At 42.1% G+C, this 19,053-nt stretch overlaps 1 protein-coding gene across 2 annotated transcripts in view; it reads left to right on the top strand.

Annotated features, from left to right (window-relative positions):
- LOC110299743 (cytochrome b5 type B) overlaps positions 1–19,053 on the top strand; it is a 37,883-nt gene that overhangs the window by 12,464 nt on the left and 6,366 nt on the right. The window contains exons 2-4 of one of the 2 annotated variants that reach the window (XM_021169543.2): positions 7,978–8,106; positions 8,557–8,586; positions 17,016–17,044. In XM_021169543.2, the coding sequence (XP_021025202.1) occupies positions 7,978–8,106; positions 8,557–8,586; positions 17,016–17,044 (188 nt within the window). The remainder of the gene's footprint in view (positions 1–7,977; positions 8,107–8,556; positions 8,587–17,015; positions 17,045–19,053) is intronic. The other variant, XM_029480491.1, reaches the window with a different exon arrangement.

Raw genomic sequence — 19,053 nt, forward strand, 5'->3', positions numbered from 1 at the left:
TTCCCCTGTCTCTAGTTTTTGAGAGTGTCAGGGTGCTGAAATTCCCCTGTCTCTAGTTTTTGAGAGTGTCAGGGTGCTGAAATTCCCCTGTCTCTGGTTTTTGAGAGTGTCAGGGTGCTGAACTTTCCCTGTCTCTAGTTTTTGAGAGTGTCAGGGTGCTGAACTTTCCCTGTCTCTAGTTTTTGAGAGTGTCTGTCAGGGTGCTGAACTTGGTCAAATGCTGCCCTCTGTCACTGAGATGACTGAGTTGTTTGTCCCTTCTTTTAATTAATGTGATCTGATACATTGATACATTTTATTTTTTAAAAAAATTTTTCTTAGGATTAAACATTCATTCAAAGTGTGAGTGTGTACACATGTGTATGTCCTAACGCGTGAGGAAGTCGGTAGACAACTTTTAGGACTCTGATCTTGTTCTCTCCCTCTGTCATGTGGCTCACGGGGAGTGAACTCAGGTCATTAGTCTGAGTACATTAAGACTCAGGTCTCTCTACCGTGAGAAAAGCTCTTTACTAACTGAGAATTTTCTCATCCTCATTGATCATTTTAAAAACAAAACCAAAAACAAACAAACAAACAAACAGAAACTAGGGCATGGTGACACACACCTTTAATCCCAGCCTGGACCACACAGTGATTTCTAGGACAGCCAGGGCTACAAAATAGACGCCATCTTAAAATAAACAAAACAAACACATTTCTTCCTGATTTGGGAGCATAGAAACTTGGCTTATTTTGTATTTTTAGCTAATGTAGTGATTTGTTTTTAAAAGCAGTCCCATGCTTTGCCATGGTGGAACTGTTTTAGAAGCAAGCAGAGTAAAATGTTGTTATACTTAGATTGTTAAAGTTTTCTTTTAAATTAAATTATTTTTGTAAATTTGATGCATTTTACACTGTTAGTGACATGTGGATTCTTTCAGTTTTTCCTTGGAGTATGTGCATGGGGTGGCATGCATGTGGTGTTGGGATTAAGCCTAGGGTCGTGTCCTTACAATATAGGCATTCTGCCTCTGAACTCTCGCTAACTGTAACCTCTCACTAGGAGCAGTCATCCCTAGTCCTCTTTTTCTCTCTTCCCACTCGCCTGCCTTTCCTTCTCTTCTGAAGTACAAGGACAATGGACGTTGGGTGAGTGTGCTTGCTGCAAAGCTTGCGTTCAGTTTCCAGAGTCCATGTGGTAAAAGAGAACTGACTCTTGCAAGTTGTCCTTGGACTTCCACACAAGTGATGTGAGGTGTACACATACACACACAAAATAAGTAGAATGTGTGTGTGTGTGAAGAAAAATGAAAGTTTCTATGAGAAAAGAAATACAGCAGTAGGCTGGAGAGATGGCTCAGCAGCATCTGCTGTCTTTCAGAAAACCTGAGTTTGGTTCCTAGATGGCAGCTTACAGCCATTGTAACTCTACTCCACACGCGTTATGATGCATAGACGTATGCAGGCACAGCACCCATATACATTAAAGAAAAGAAAGTACAGCAGGCAGGGTGCTGCATAGATGTGGCGGCCTCCTGAAGATTCCTACGCACTAACCGCGTCATTAGCTCCACTCCTGGTTTTGGACTCTGGTTGTAGAAGCGTTAGAAGAGGCTGTGGAAAACAAGCCCCACCATAATGCAAATGTCTTGTTGTGTGCTGGGCCCCTCCTTCAGTATCAGCTCAGTGACTGCCTCCCATGCCTTTACATGGCAGCGTTTTAGATTTATTTCCTTTCTGCCCTTAGTTGGGGAGTAGGGCAGAGACACTGTGTGTAAGTTACTTCATCTGAACTTGTCTGATAGTATCTTTAAGAACTTTTATCTCTTTATTATGTGTATATGTATGTGTCTGTGTGTAGATATGTACATGTGTGAGTACGGTGTCTGCAGATTCCAGAACCCCCTGGAGATAGAGTTACAGGAGGTTTTGAGCTGTACAATAAGGTGCTGGGAACTGAACTCTGGCCCTTTCAAGAACAGCACATAGTCTTAATTGCTGAGCCATCTTTCCAGCCCTGAGTTCAGTCTTATTCCTGATGATTTTATCTCTGCCTCCGAGTGCTGGGTTTGCAGTCACGCGCCACTATGTCTAGCTTTCGATTTCTTTTTTGTTTGTTTGTTTGTTTGTTTTTGAGACAGGGTTTCTCTGTATAGCCTTGGCTGTCCTGGAACTCACTCTGTAGACCGGACTGGCCTCCAACTCAGAGATCTGCCTGCCTCTGCCTCCCAAGTGCTGGGATTAAAGGCGTGCGCCACCATGCCTGGCTAGCTTTCAATTTCTTACTATTGTAGCCAAGACAGTGTTTATCACTTCTGTATTAGTGACTTTTTTCTTGCTGTGACAAATAGTTGACATTATGGAGGGATTTATCTTGACTCACAGTTTGAGGGAACCTGCCACCATGGCAGGGAAAGTGTGACGACTGGTCACGTGTTTGCAGTCTCCCACATTCAAGGCCTTTCTTAGGAACATTCTAGAACCATCCTCACAGACACATCTAGGGCTGTGTTTTCTAGGTGAGTCTAAATCTTGGTAAATTGACACTGAACATTAACCAGCACAAACACTGGCAGACGGGAACTGTTTGGGCTACAGTTGAACTTGGTCCATCTCTCCTGACTTTGGGCTAGGTCTAGAATGTACTCTCAGCTACCATAGGACTTGCAGCCTTGGAGCGGGGTGGAGTGGCACACCTTGTGAACTGTTCTCAAGTCTCCTTTCCTTATCTGACCTCTGAGGATAGCACAGCAGCGCATTTTTAAGTCCTGGCAGGCTACAGGCAGCTCTCAAAGTCCTATGACACTGCCATTAGGGACCACCTTGTGCCTGCTACTGGTGGTGCTGATTTGTCATTTGTCATTTGTCCATTTATATGTGTGGATGGTTTTTAGATTGATTCTTGAAGGTTGCTGAACACTCTTCACTTGTACGTGAGTGCATATGTTGTGCTTCCATCTAAAATGCTGCTTGAAGAAAGTGCTGTGCAGTGAGAAACATTCAAACCTTCCTGCCTGTGTCCAGTCAGTAAACACATCCAGGTGTTTCCTCTTCTCTGATGTCAGCTGCATAGTTCTGAAGACATATTTTAAAAAACTGTAACACAAGAATGCACAAAGCCTGAAAGCATGCTTAGTGAGTTTTTCCTAAGTTTGTACATCTGTGAAATTGTGTTCCAAGTTCTGGAGTTTCTTCCTAATTAGTTCCCCTCCCAATCCCCAAAGTGACTGCTGTGCTGATGTCTAGATTTTGCATAATATACTGTTATAAAGCACTCCTTTTATGCACTCCTATATACATCTTAGTTATTATGCATTGACTTAGAAATGCCCCCTTCGGACTTACTACCACTTGTCTGCCAAAGGCTGACAATATTTTGAGAGGCTGTGGATCTTTTAGGAGGTGGGGCCTAAGTTGACAAAAGTAGGTCACTGGGAGCTGACCTTTTGAACCAACTTTTTGCACCAACTGCGGGTTTTAGTCCTGCTCTCAGTGTCCCCTCTTCCTGCCACCATGCCTTTCTGCATGGAGCAGAAATCCTCTGAAATCCACCCAAAAGAAGTCTCTTCCCCCTTGATATTCTGTTACTTTTTTTGATCCAGTGATACAAAAGGTGGCGCACACCTTTAATCCCAGCACTTGGGAGGCAGAGGCAGGCGGATTTCTGAGTTCGAGGCCAGCCTGGTCTACAAAGTGAGTTCCAGGACAGCCAGGGCTATACAGAGAAACCCTGTCTCAAAAAACCAAAAAAAAAAAAAAAGAGTTAGAACCTTAACCATCAATCCAGTAAGCCTTTACAAGTGAGGCGTGGTGCTCCATGCTAATGTCGGCACTGGAGAGGCAGTGGTGGGTGGATCTCTTGTGAGTTTGAGGCCAGCCTAGTCTATTGTGAATTCCAGGACAGCCGGAGAGAGGGCTACATAGTGAGACCCTATCTCAAAACAAAACAAAAACCAAATAAGCTGTCACCCATTTTTTTCCTCTTATCTTTCCCTCGCCTCAATTAATTCTATTTCATAGTTTGCACTGCTTTTCTAGTTTGATCTGTAACACATCTGCATGTATTTTAAGATATTTATGCATACATATTTCTGGTTGGCTTACTCTTTTCACCCTGAGTTCTGGGGATTAAACTCAGTTTGTCAGGTTTGCACATCAAGTGCTGTCCTGGATAAACCATCTCACCTACTTCTTGACAGAAATGTCACTCTGTCACTTCTCTGGGACATTTAATACAGGTAGAGTAAGTATCCCAGGGCAGCTCACTCATGTCTGTGTCTGCAGCCATTGCCCTTCATTTACACCATTGCGTAAACCAGCTTCGGCAGAGGAAGTCGGCCTTTAGTTCAGCCGAGTGATAGCTCACTTGTGGCAGCAGTGATCTTTCTGGGGATTTGATATGTTCAGTATCATGTTTTAAAATTTATGTGTGTGATGTGGGTGGATATGTTTGCGTGTGCTCTCTGTGTAGACGTGTGTGTGGAGGCTGAAGTTGACCTTGCCAGTCTTCTTTAGTTTGAGGCAGGATCTCTCAGCTGAATTCGGAGCTCACCGATACGGCTGATGTAGCTAGCCACCTTGCTCCAATGATCCCTTATCTCTACCTTCCGAGCTCTAGAATTACAGGGAGCTGCCATGGCCACCTGGCATTTATATGACTTCTGGTTTTCATGCATATATTCACTGAGCCATCTCTCTGCCCTAAAATATTTCTTTAAAGATTTTTTTTTTTTAAACTGGAGCACTTGGGAGTCAGAGGCAGGTGGATCTCTGTGAGTTCAAGGACTGAATAGTGAGTTCATAGACAGTCAGACTACATAGTGAGATCCTGTCTCAATTCCCACCCCCTCAAAAAAGGTTTTTTTTACATGAAATAATTTTTTATTGTTATTTATTTATTTATTTTATATAGATGAAATGTCAGTGTTTTGCCTTCACCTATGTGTGCTTTGGTGCCTGCGGAAGGTATTGGGTTCCCTGTAATTGGAGTTACAGATAGTTGGGAATTAACATGTGGGGGCTGGGAACTGAACCTGGGTCCTCTGTAAGAGCCCACTAAACTGCTGAGCCCCCTAAAACCTTTCTAGGTTGGCTTTTTCCTTGTGAATTACCAGCCACACATTTATTTTGTCCTCTACTTTCTAGTTTTTAAGCTCAGGAAAGAATGGTCCTGTTGCATGTCCATGTATTACACAGCTTCCCTTTTATTTAGAAAGACTCTTTTGAACGTAGTTACTAGGTGTTTTGTTTTGTTTTTGTTTTTGTTTTTCTTTTTCTTCAAGACAGGGTTTCTCTGTGTAGCCCTGGCTGTCCTGGAACTCACTCTGTAGACCAGGCTGGCCTCGAACTCAGGAATCCGCCTGCCTCTGCCTTCCGAGTGCTGGGATTAAAGGCCACCACGCCCTGCTCAATAGTTACCAGGTTAAAGGCAACTTTTTTTTTAATGCTCTCTCTCTCTCTTTTTTTTTTTTTAGATTTATTTTTTTATTTATATGAGTTCACTGTAGCTGTCTTCAGATATACACAAGAAACGTGCATCAGATCCCATTACAGATGGTTGTGAGCCACCATGTAGTTGGTGGGAATCGAACTCAGGACCTCTGAGAGAGCGGTCAGCGCTCTTAACCGCTTTCCATCTCTCCAGCCTGGCAACTTAAAAAAAAAAAATCATATTTTATTTATTTTTAAAAAATACATGGTTGTTAATTTTTGAGATTGGATTTTAAGTACAATAGTTCTCCAAATCCTCTCAAATACCCGTTCCTGCTCTCCTTCATATTTTTGGCCTTTTTTGTTTTAAATCAATCGTTATTATAGGCACATATGTACTTGTATATTCATATATATTCTTTAAAACAACCTGTCAAATCTATGTGGTGTTTCCTGCCTGTTTGTATGTATGTGTGTATGTGTGTATGTATGTATGTATGTATGTATGTATGTATGTTTTTAAGGCTGACCATTTGGCAGTAGATAGCCAACTAGTGTGTTCCCTTGGGAGGACCACTTCTCTCCCTCCCAGTTTTACTCAGTGGTAAGGGCAGCTCTTAAGTCTTCACAGACGTTCACCTTCCTCTGCCTCTGTCTCCTGAGTGCTGGGAACTAAAGGTGTGCGTCACCACGTCCAGCTTGCTTTTCATTTTGATGCAGGAGCTGACAAAGTTGCCCCAACTGGCTTGAGTTTGGGATGCCCTGCCTCAATCTCTTGTGACGCTGGGATTATAGGGCCTGTGCCACCAGGCTTGGCTTATCCTCTGACTAGGAAAGCCTGTTTGTTGGGATAGGATAAAGGGGAAATATTTTCCATAGTTTAGACATAGAGCAAATTGGGATGTAGTTCCCTATGCAGTGACTTCATTTTCTCTCAAGACGAAACACCTGAATCGTGACAGTCTCACTCCTGCACTAAAATAGCATGGTTAAACGCTGGGCTCTCCTGGGTGGAGACCTTTTAGGAGACTAAAATAGCAGCTGCTCTGATCCTCAGGGAGCTGATGAGTAAGTGGCTATGATGGGTAGGTGACTTGGAAAGGTTTGCATTTCTCTTGAATTAATCTTTAAAATAATAATGCTTTTTAAGTGGTTGTTATAAAAAGTAACTAATTAAAAAGACATGAGTATTTCAGAAACATAGGCTTGGGTGTGCTAATGAAAATTCTAAATTTGCTAATAAGCAAATGTTTGCTGAGTATTGAAGTCAGGGACTGCTGTGTGTTAGTTTAGAAAATAAAAGTTTTTAAATAGGGAATACTCGGTGAATACAGTTTCAGAAGACACAGTGTTCACTTGGTGCAGCCTCTGCAGCCCCCCTTGGCATTTTCATGTATCTACTTTTTGTCTGTCTGTCTGTTTATAGACAGGGCCTTTCTTGCAGCCCTGGATGGCCTTAGAACTCTCTCTGATTGCCAGGCTGGCCTGGAACTCAGAGATCTGTTTGCTTTTACCTTCCATGTGCTGGGCTAAAAGGTATCTGTTATCATGCCTAGCAGGTGCCAACTTTTAAAAAATTAACTTTATTTATTAGTTTCTCTGTGTGCACATGTGTATGAAACTGCTCCAGAGAGTGGAGGGAAGTCAGGACAACTTTTGGAAGTTGGTTCTATTCATAGGTTTCAGGGATCAAAATCAGGTTGTTGGGCTCTCTCATTTTTTTTTTTTTAATTTAAAAACAATTTTAAGCTGGGTGAAGGTGGCACATGCCTGTGATCCCAGCACTTGAGGAGGCAGAGCAGGTAGATCTCCGTGAATTTGAGTTCAGCCTGGTCTACAGAGCCACTTCCAGGACAGTCAAGGATACACAGAGAAAAAAACCTTGTCTCAAAACCAAAAGAAAAAGAAAAGAAAAGAAGAGAAAGAAAAGAGTTTTAAGTTTACAAAAAACTTTCGAGATTAACCATCCAGAAGCTGAGGCAGGAGGGATTAATGCACGTGCACACATATACACAAGAGAGTAGGTAAGTGTTTTCAAAAGAAAGAAGAGAGAAAGGGAATGGGCAAAAGCCTAGCTCAGCTGGGAGAGTCCCTGCCTGCCATGCATGAGGCCCTGGGTTCGGTCCCCAGCACCTCAGTAATGTGGACATGGTGGTCCACACCTGCAGTCCAAGGGGACAGGAAGATATGGTGTTTAAGCTCTCTTGGGCTATACATTTCAGACCAGCTGTACCACATGAGACCCCCATCTCCAAAAAGGAGTAAGTGGAGGGAAGGAGGAGGAAGAAAGAAAAAATTCAAGAGTAGAATAAAGAGTTCCAGAAATTCTGGAGTTCTCACTTGTGAGTTTTGTTGCAGTTTTAATGTCAACAAAGGAAATCAGTTAATATGCATATTATGCAGTCTGTGCCAGAATATTGTAGAAAATGATGCTGTATCCTTCCTGATACACCCTCAAAAGTGGAACACAATTTGTTCCACTAAAGGAAGAAAGGGGATGGAAAGAAAAAACTTGAGTTTGCTTTTCAGAGAGCCCTCTATTCAGCAAATGCTATTTCTTCCTAGCATCCTGGCGGGGAAGAGGTTCTGCTGGAACAAGCGGGTGCTGATGCAACTGAAAGCTTTGAAGATGTCGGCCACTCCCCTGATGCCAGGGAGATGCTAAAGCAGTACTACATTGGTGATGTCCATCCGGTAAGAACTGTTATAGCACTCAGATGCTTATGCAGAGAAAACTACTTGACAGCCACTAGCAAGATGAAAGAATGAATTATTTAGAGTAAGAATTCATTCAGCCTAGCTCTCAGGCCAGGTTTTCCCCAGAATCATCAAGCCATCTTGTGTTGTACATAGTATCTGAAAAGCCAAGGGAACTGGTTTTCGTCTTTTATTGATTGATTCTTGTAATTAATAACACCTGTTCCCCAAAATAGTGGTTTGGGTCTTCTTGCAAGTTTCTTGCTAACATTATTTATTATGTATCTATAAGTCCTTTGGGCTTAGCATTCTAATAGGGGATCCTGATGTGCTAAAGGGTGGACTTGGCACCTTCTTCAGACCCTGACATCTCTGAAGGTGCTAACAGATTGCTAGACCTCATTTAGATGCATCTTGAATATTGTTTTTCTCTCTCTTTTTAAACAGAGTGACCTTAAACCTAAAGGTGATGACAAGGTAAGAAGTCACTACTTTGTCTTGTGTGTTTCAAGTATTTCTATTAACTTGAGTAAAATTGCTTTTAAAAATAATTTTAATAAGAGAAGTTAAAATTGGCTGGAGAAACCAGGTGGTGCTGGCACACACCTTTAATTCCAGCACTCAGGGAGGCAGAGGCAGGCAGATCTCTGAGTTTGAGGCCAGCCTGGTCTACAGGGTAAGTTCCAGGATAGCCAGAGTTATACAGAGAAACCTTCTCTCAAAACAGAACAAAACAAAACAAACAAAACAAAACAAAACCACACACACATACAACAAAAACAAACAAAACAAGAACAAACAAGCAAAAAACCAAAATGGTAACAACAAAAAATTCTCTGGAGAGATTGCTCAGTGGTTAAGAATATAGTTTGCTCTCCCAGAAGATCAGGGTTTGATTCCTAGCACCCGTATGGTAGCTCAGAATTGTTTATAATTCTAGTCCCAGGGATCCAACCTCCTCTTCCGGCGTCTGCTGACCCTGCATACACACTGTGCACAGTGGCATTCCTATAGGCAGAACAGTCATTCACCTAAATGAAATAAAAAGAGCCAGAGCATGTGATCCATGCTTTCAGTCCCAGTGCTTGGGAGGGAAGACAGCCGGATCTCTGCAAGTTCATCTTCACTTTTATCCAAACAAAAATTCTGGGTTTTTGTTGTTGTTTGTTTTTGTTTTTCATGATAGAGTTTCTCTGTGTAACAGCCCTGACTGTCCTGTGCCTTGTAGACCAGGCTAGCCTCAAATTCCTTGAGATTCCCCTGCCTCTGGCTCCTGAGTGCTGGGATTAAAGGTTTGTGTCGCCCTGCTTGGCTCCCAGAATTCTATTTTTAAGAAATTTGGACTTTACACCTGTCAGGAAAAAAGGAAAAGCGAAATCTTAGACAGAAGGAATCATTTTAACATTTCTGTTGTGAGCCCAGCCTTTAATGGCTGAGACAGCTCTTCAGCCCAGTAGGAAACACTTTATTAATGCTCTGTAAGCTTTTTTTTATTGAGACTCCAAAGTGTGTTTACTGTGGTTTTGAAAGAAATTAGTTTATGGGTTCAGTTTAGAAGACATCTTATTTTTACTTAAAACATGTGATGGATACTCTGATTAATTTTTTTTCTACAAGATATCTTCTTTATAATATAAAGGTCTTTCTTAGCTGGGTGGTGGTGGTGCACGCCTTTAATCCCAGCACTTGGGAGGCAGAGGCAGGCGGATTTCTGAGTTCGAGGCCAGCCTGGTCTACAGAGTGAGTTCCAGGATAGCCAGGGCTATATAGAGAAACCCTGTCTTGAAAAACCAAAAAAAAAAAGAAAAGAAAAAAAAAGGTCTTTCTTTCTGTCCTCATTTCCTCAAAACTTTAAAATCCTCTGTGCTCAGATTGTCCACACCTTCCCAGTTTACTCACTGGTTCAGCCAGAACAGCAAGTGTAGCATTGGGGTGTTGGAAACCCCCAGTGTGCTTTGCCTCACTTACGGACCAAGAGGAAAGCGTGGAAGCCTTTTCTACTTCCTATAAGCAGGCAGTGGCACCTCCCATGCTCTTGGCTGGTTCCCTTGACTTCTGTCATTTAGAGGTTGTTCCGTGCCCTTTAGTAAAGGGATAGCAGTCTGGGTGTCTCCTAGCTCATCCTGGACACAATAGTCTCCCCCTCTTCCTTCTAGATTCTCATTCTTCATTGAGCCAGGAAATAATGAGCGGGTTTGACACAGCAATTCAGATTGGCCTGGGCACAAGAATTCTTTCAATTCAAGAGGCTGCTTGCTTGGCAGCGTGGGCCTTCTGTTGCCCTGAAATCCAGGGTGTATATATAATTAACTTTTCTATACTGCTCACTCTGTTAAGTTACTAAGGAGATGGAATGGCTCTTTAAACGTTTGTGAGCACTGACGGTTTTCCCTCTCCCTCCTCTTACCTCACTCAGTCTTGAATCCTCTTGTGACATTAAGGTAAAATTTGAGCTAATATGATCTTAATTGAACATTTCTAGAAAATGCCACCCTGAGTTCAAGCTTTCACAGGCGACTCACCTTGAACCTAGTAGCCCTCACCCAGTTTCCCAAGGCGATCATGAACGCACTCTTTATGTTAAAGCAAGAGAAAGACACTGTTCAGTTACGGTCTCTAGAACTCTATCAGTTGTCTCTTGTTGACTTTCTTATTGCTAATACGGGAGGCACAATGTTTGTGCGGAATCCACTGCAGTGTTTCAGAAATTCTGGTCCTTGCGCCAGTGTTCTTTTCCTGGGTTTCTACTAGTTCTGTTTAGAATCTCTGGAGTCGAGCTAGCTTTGCAGTTTTTTTTTTTTTTTAAAGATAATTTATTTAATTTTATTTTCTGTACATTGGTGTGAACGGGAACTACAGACAGTTGAGGGCTGCCATGAAGGTGCAGAGAAATGAACCCTGGTCCTCTGGAAGAGTAGCCAGTGCTCTTAACCACTTCTTCAGCCTCCTGGGTTTGCACTTTAAAGAGTCCAGGTGATAGGAAGGAAGTCAGGCAGCACACCCTCTGCTGACCGACGTGCCTGTCTGCCTGCCAATTGCAGATAAAAACCTGGGGACACTGAATTTGCTCCTGTGCAAGCATTGTCTGCCTTCTGTAAGCCAAGCAATTAGAGAATGATCAGCTGAAATAAAACTGATTGGTCCTGGATTTTTTTCCCCCTGCAAGAAGTATAGAAAAGCCTCCTCGGAGCACCAAGTAGCATGGTGACTTAGATGTGGAAATGTAGAATAGCCCCATCCAGGTTAGGGAGGGACAGAGAGCTGTGCTTTCAAGCCTGTTTTTCTCCAGTTACTTGTTCCCCAGGGACCTGTCTCCATTAGGATCCTTCTGGCTGTTGTTTGTTTCCAGCAGGTCGTCTCTTACCCTCCAGACACATTAGGCAAAGACAGCCTTTTGGAAAAATTTCAAGACTACCTACCAGGTCTTCATAGAATTATAATCCAAACTGATTTCTTTTCCAGGAAGAAATTCTTGCTCCCTCAGCTTTGTCTCCGTGCTTGATGTTAGCAAAAGGCTGAGAAGTGATCTGACTTGTCACAGAGGCTGAAACAGACACTTCCTACCGAACGGGAGGGAAGCTCGTTTATTCCTTAGTTTCCTTTCTGTGCTTCAGGGTTTCCGAATCTGTCCTTCTCTGCACCACTTCTCCCCCTCAGACAGCCTCTGCCTTCTTCCCAGAGAAAGTCAGTGTTCCAGACTGGGGTCTGCTGTGTCTGCTGAGGATGACCTTGAACTTCCAGTCCTCCTGCCTTCCCTTCTGGAGCTCTGGGTTACAGGCATAGGCCACTGTGCCCAGCCTTCATTTCCCTATCCTTTTAGAAACAGCTTTTCATGTTGCAGGTAGTAAGTGGTAATGCTCACCGTTGTTTGTTTCACTGTAGACTGATAGTATCTCAGTTGATGGCAGACATAGTACAATATAAACATTTTGAAGATTTTTAATTTGTAGATCTGACAAGTTCATTTTTCTCTGTAGCTTTGGCTGGCTTAGAACTAAGATCTGCCAGCCTCTGCCTCCCAAGTGCTGAGGTAGAAGGTGTGCCATGGCACCTGCTTTAGTCGGTAATAACTAATTAGAATTAAAAATAATTCTACTCTTTGGGGTACACTGATGCCATATGGTAAGACTGTTGTCTTCAAAAATAAAAAAATAATAAAAAGAGACTTGTACTTGGTAGGTGGGGATAAGAGAGTCAGGACTTCAAGACCACCTTAGCTAGACCATGGTCTACATGAGAACCTGCCTCAGAAACATAAAAACAGTTCTTTGCTGTTCCTGTCTTAACTACCTAACTTCCTGGAGTTTGCAATGATCAATAGTAACTGCCACTGATCAAGACTTCTTTCTGGTAATGTGATTTTCCAGACAGCTATGGTCTTTGGGAATTAAGCATAAAATGTTCTGGCCCAGTCTCTCTTGAAAAACAAAATGCTGTTTTCTGAGCAGTGTCAGGCATTAATGTCTCACCAAGTTCTAGAAACAAAGTGAGCATGAGAAGCCGGGCAGTGCTCTCCCACACTTCCCAGCTAGAATTGCTTGCTCACACGTTTCGGTCCAAATAGGGATGCTCACCTCGGGAGGGAGGGCTTTTCCTCGAGACACAATCTCATGCAGCCAGGCTGGCCTCAAGCTCACCACTTCACGGATGCTGACCTTTTGGTTCTCCTTTCACCACCTCCGAAGCTCTGGGGTCACTTGTGTGGGCAGCCATACCTGGTTAATGTGGTGATCAAGCCCAGGCCTTCATATGTGCTAGGCAGCCATCCCACCAACTGAATTATACCCCCAGGCTTTTTTCCCCAGTGATGAATTATATGTATTATCACAGGGGGTTCTTTTTGTTCTTATTTTGATACAGTTTCTCAATATGAATCCGATAGCTGTTCTTAAGAGAATTTAGAAAATCACATTAGGGAGTTTTTCTTGTTTTGTATTTTTTTCTGTCAACAGGGAAACATTTTTATATACAACTACACTAACTATAGGGTCATATACTTTATGAGGCAGTAATTACTGAACTGTATTTTCATCTGGAAAAATTATGTGGGACCGGAGAGATGGTTCAGCAGTTAAGAGTGTGTGCTGTTCTTTCAGAGGACTGAAGTTTGATTTCCAGCACCAATATGTGACTCCCAGGGACCTACACCCTATTTCAGCTTCCCAGGGCTCTGTACTCACACATACATACTCATACATACATATACATACATACTCATACATACACACTCATATAGACATAGTGTACTCAAAATCAACAGTAAAACATGAAGTTTTTATTGAAAAAAATTTGCAGTAACTGATATATTTTAGTATGCTGGAATTTCATGAGAAGTCTGTTCCAAGGATTATACACTACACGACATTATGTAACTGGATTTATAAAATGTTTAAATCTTAAGTCTTCTAACTTTTTAAGTAATATGCACCTAATAAAATTCATACAGTGGTACCTTGTGATATAAGGGCCATGATATGATGGGGGAAAGAAAATCCTTTCCATAAGTATTTTAAATCAGAAGTTACCCACTTGTTTTTCTTAAGATAGTGGTCACAGAACACCATCGAGTAAAACGCTGAGGAAACCATACTGTTGGATTTGTTGAAGATGTCTTAAGGCTTAAGTTTTAAATATTTGGAATCCTCTTGGAATAGCAAATGCCCAGCTTAGGAATTAAATGCAAGCTCCTTCAATATTTTGTTATCAGTTATTTATGCTTTTGAAAGCCTAATTATAATCTCCAATTAGCCAAAGACCCTGTGTCTACTGTCATACCTTATAATCATAAATCTGGCTTTCTCTTTCCTCCCTTTATGTTCTGGTGATGAAGTGCACCACCTCCCTTAAGTGTGTGTTCTTTTTCACATTTTCTTATAAACAGAAGTTCATCATGCAGTCCTCCCTCACTGACCCCAGCACCCCTGCCTATGGCTGCCAGACTAACGTTCCTTTCTTATTCTTATTTTTAGATTAAGTCAGTATTCAGTGTACAGTGCTTCTAGAGAAAAATGTCTGGGAAAACAGTCTCTTGTGGAGCTAGTGAAAGAGAAAGAGATGACATGGGGGTGGCGAGCTCCTACAGTCTCCCCACGAGTGAGAGAGTGTTGATTCCTCTCCTGCCCTTTGGAATGCTGATCTTAAAGGACTTGCTAAGATGCCTTGATTCAGAAAGCTGTGCTGGAATAGTGGTGTTAGAATTCAGTTCATCTGAATCTTCATTCTGCAGACAAGGAAGCTGACTTAGCCTTGAGCTGGAAGATACCACACATACCTTCACTTATGGGCAGCTTTAGAAAAAGTTGACTTGGGATTGGAGAAACACCATAGTGGTTAAGAGCATTGGCTGTTCTTTCAGAGGACCTGGTTCACCATGCTCAGCTAAGCAGTTAATTTTAATTATTGACAATATTGGACTAAAATCATAGCCAACTGAGAAATTGTGTTTGCAAGTGTACTTCTTGGGAAATACAGAAGCATGCACACTGGTTGTGTGGTAGGGTTTCTGCAGGAAGAGTGTAGGATCTGATCTGACCTCTCACTACTAAAGCCTTAGTGAAGAGCAGTAACATCTGGTATGGCTCAGCCAGATGTGCCCATCCATAGCTTGTCAGATTGTCACTTAGGTACCCAGTAGATTCGTCAGCGTTCTGACATGGAAATGAGGACAGCGGTGTGAACTGGCAGAAAATTACCATTTTTCTTTTTAGTTTTATAAAATTAAGAAAGAATTGAACAACAAAATTAAACTTAACTTAGGTGGCTTCTTTCTAAACTGACTGAAGGACTTGACTGTCAGGGGCTGTGCCCTTATTATGTATCGCTTATTATGTCTGACTCAAAAGGAGTCTGCAGCTAAGCATGTACGTACTGTCGGTGTCCCGAGGGCAGTGCACACCTCTCTTCTCCTTCCTCCAGTGTGCTGTGCAAGTTCTTCTTGCCCCGTCCCAGAAATGAATTGCTTGTAAAACAGGGCTGGTGAGATGGCTCAGTGGGTAAGAGCACCCGACTGCTCTTCCAAAGGTCCAGAGTTCAAATCCCAGCAACCACATGGTGGCTAACAACCATCCATAACGAGATCTGGCGCCCTCTTCTGGAGTGTCTGAAGACAGCTACAGTGTACTTACATATAATAAATAAATCTTTAAAAAAAAAAAAACCAGGGGTACTTTAAGGTACTTAGTTAAAAACCAACCAACCAACCAACCATGATTTTCCATGATTTCTTATTTGTTAGAATTGATTACCATCCACATATTGCAGGCTTAGCTCTCTGCTTTCTCTCCTGATGATGCAGCACAAGGCTCACTGTAGTTAGCACATGTTTAGAACTTTCAGTTGTTAAAACAGTAGAAAAGATTTGAACTGTACCAGCTGTGTGTTTTCAGGCTTGAAGTATGTATTCATCTGCTTAGCAGTGTTTTCAGTTGATGTCACTGTAAGATAATAAGCATAATCAATTTTAGGACAACTTGATCACTCCACGAAGAAGCCACAGGCCTCTTAGTAGCCATATTCTTGTTGCCCAGCTTTCTGTGTCACTCCTCTGTCCTCAGGGAGGGACTTATAGAACAGGTGGTCTTTTGTGTCTATCCCTTCTCACTAGCCTAGGTAATGTTTTGAAGGTTCATCCATCTTGTCACAGAGATCAGTAATTTGTTGCTTTTTATTCCCAATGTTTTACTTGTGTTTTTGTGTTTTAGTGTTTTGTTAGCTTTCTTCTCTGTGCATCATGTCCACGCTGGTGCTTGTGGAGACCAGAAGAGGGCGTCAGGTTCCTGTGGGACTGCACTTTGAGTTGGAGCTGCTATCTGGGTGCTGGGAATTGAACCCAGATCCTCTGGAAGAGCGCCAGTGCTCGCTCTTACCTGCTAAGTCAGCTCCCCATCCCTCAAATCTGATTTTCAAGATTATTTTGGAGACAGCTATGGTGATAATATACATGGAATTTCAGCACTGGGAAGGTTAAAGCAGTAGGATCTTGAGGTTAAGGCTACCCTGGACCGTTTGGTATTCTTTTTCCTTTACCTCCTCCTCCCCTCTCATTGTTAATAACCCCAGGTCGGAGAGGTGGCTCATTGCCTGCTCTGCAGAGGACCCAGGCTTGATTCCCAGCAGCCATAGATAAAGAGGTTTACAAGTATTTACATCCAGTTCCTGGGTGTCCAACACCGTCTCCTGCTCTACATGCAGACATTCAGGCAAACACTTATACATACAACATTAAGTAAAACTTAAAAAGAAAAAAGAAGTGTTAAATAATCCCCAAAGTCCCTAGTTTCAATTTCAAAGAGTAAGCTGGGTCATTTCTGTAAGCCAGGAAGCCACTGTCTGCAGGTCTAGGAGCATTGACAGCTGATAGTTTTGCAAGAGAAGACTTTGGAGAGCCTTTTAAAATGTTTTCAGAAGGGCTGGGGAGAGGGCTCAGAGGTCCTGAGTTCAATTCCCAGCAACCACATGGTGGCTCTCAATCATCTGTAATGGGATCCGATGCTCTCTTCTGGTGTGTCTGAAGACAGCTGCAGTGTACTCAGACATAAAATAAATACATCTTTTAAAAAAATGTTTTCAGAAAATGTGATCATGGCTATGCTGGTGGTAAACCTGGTTAATAGGCCTGTCATTGTGACTCAAAATATTAGTCCATTTCAATAGAGTTTTATTATTGATATTTTTACATGGACATCATTTCTATGTTTTCAGTAGTGACTCTCCACTAAGAAATACCAAAGTGTTAAAAAGAAGTAAAAGATTCCAAGTCTCTACCCATTGCCTAGAGGTAGTAGGGAGGCGTCAAAGCGCATGAAGGAAATTCTGTTACTGGCTACAGTTTCTCTAGATAGCCAAGAAGGCTCGTGTTACTGTACTAATGCTTTCTTTTTATCATTTTGAACATGTGACTTCTTCAGGATCCTTCAAAAAACAATTCGTGCCAAAGGTCAGTATCTCTTAGTGGTCTTCCTTATCCTCTACATAATGTTTGGCAAGAGGTTCTTTCTAAAGACACTTGTCTCGGGGCTGGAGAGATGGCTCAGCGATGAAGAAGAGCACAGGCTGTTTTTCTAGAGGACCTGGTAGCTTCAGCATGGGGTACATGGGTGGGTGGCGGAGGGAGTGTCTTATGCCCTCTTCTAGTCTCTGTGGGCACTAGGTATGCATGGTAGACCAACAGACATGCAGGCAAAATATACATATACATAAATGTTTTGTTTTGAGACAAAGTTTCTCTGTGTAGCCCTGGCTGCCCTGGAGTTCTGTAGACCAGGCTGACCCCAATCTCAGAGATCCTCCTGCCTCTACCTCCAGATTGCTGTGATTAAAGGTTTGTGCCATATAACTAAAGTTTTAAGAAGGAAAACCAAAGCAAAGCATTTTGTGCAGTTACGGGCAGCACTAATTGGTTTTGGGGAGGGGGAGGGTATTAATTATTTTTAAACAGAGGATGTGAAGCTGAGAGGGAGACAGGGTTGAAGCCCTGGACCGAGACAGAGGAGGGCAGTGGTGGAAGGGTATCACCAAATACATTATATGAGTGTATGAAATTTTCAAAGAATCAGTGTTGTTTTTCAAAGAACTAGTATCCAAAGTACATAAAGAATTAAAATAGCTGGTGAGATGGCTCAGTGGGTAAGAGCACCCGACTGCTCTTCCAAAGGTCGGAGTTCAAATCCCAGCAACCACATGGTGGCTTACAACCATCCGTGATGAGATCTGACTCCCTCTTCTGGAGTGTCTGAAGACAACTACAGTGTACTTACATGTAATAAATAAAATAAATAAATCTTTAAAAAAAAAAAAAAAAAAAAAAAGGGCTGGTGCTCAGTGGATAAGAGCACCCGACTGCTCTTCCGAAGGTCCAGAGTTCAAATCCCAGCAACCACATGGTGGCTTACAACCATCTGTAACAAGATCTGACTCCTTCTTCTGGAGTGTCTGAAGACATCTACAGTGTACTTACATATAATAAATAAATAAATCTTAAAAAAAAAGAATTAAAATATCTCAATAGGATATGCACAAAGATTTGCATTTAAATGCTTTACACAAATACAAGCATATGGAAAAGATTTAATGTCTTTATCATTAAAATCATGGGTCTATTTCACACCCGGGTGGGCAAAACTACTATTTCTACACCCGAGACTTGCTTATTAAGAAGTGAGTTACCAAGACTCTAAATCCTACCTTAGGGCTGTTAATGGGAACATTTACTTTGAGAACACTTTGGCAGTGTCTAGTAAAACTGACAATATGAATAACTTTTGACCTACCAATTCCACTTCTATGGGTCTTGTAATAGAAACATATCACAAACCAGGGCATAGTGTGCCTGCCTTGTGGTTCCAGTTGCTGTAAAGGATTGTTTGACCCAGGAGTTTTGAGAACACCCTTGGCAACATAGTAAGACTATTGCTCAAAAGAAAAACCACAAGGAAATAGATACATGAATGTTTATAGCTGGGGCTGGAGAGAAGGCTCAGTGGTAAAGGATGTGGGCTGTTCTTGTAGAGGATCCAGGTTTAGTTCTGGCATCTACTTGACAGATCCCAACCAGCTGTAATTGCAGTTCTAGGGGATCCAACACCTTCTGACCTTTGAGGGCACCAGGAGCTTATGTGCACACACATGCATTCAGGCAAAACACCCATACACATAAACTAAATAAATTATAAAAAGTTTTAAGTTTTCCTCAAGTGCAGTGACACACACCTTTAATCTCAGAACTCGGGAGACAGAGGCAGGGGGATATGATATGTATCAGATTAGCTGATGCCTGCTGAAGTTACCAGGTCTTCTCAAATCAAGGACAAAAAGACATTCAAACATTGGGGAAATTTCATATATTCAATAATGAGTTCTAGTAAAGTCATATAATAAAATATTACTAAGCAATAAAAATTTAACAAATCACAGTTATCTGCAAAGTTAACCTGGATATGTCACCGA

Source organism: Mus caroli, chromosome 8, assembly GCF_900094665.2.
Source record: "Mus caroli chromosome 8, CAROLI_EIJ_v1.1, whole genome shotgun sequence".
Lineage (NCBI taxonomy): Eukaryota > Metazoa > Chordata > Mammalia > Rodentia > Muridae > Mus > Mus caroli.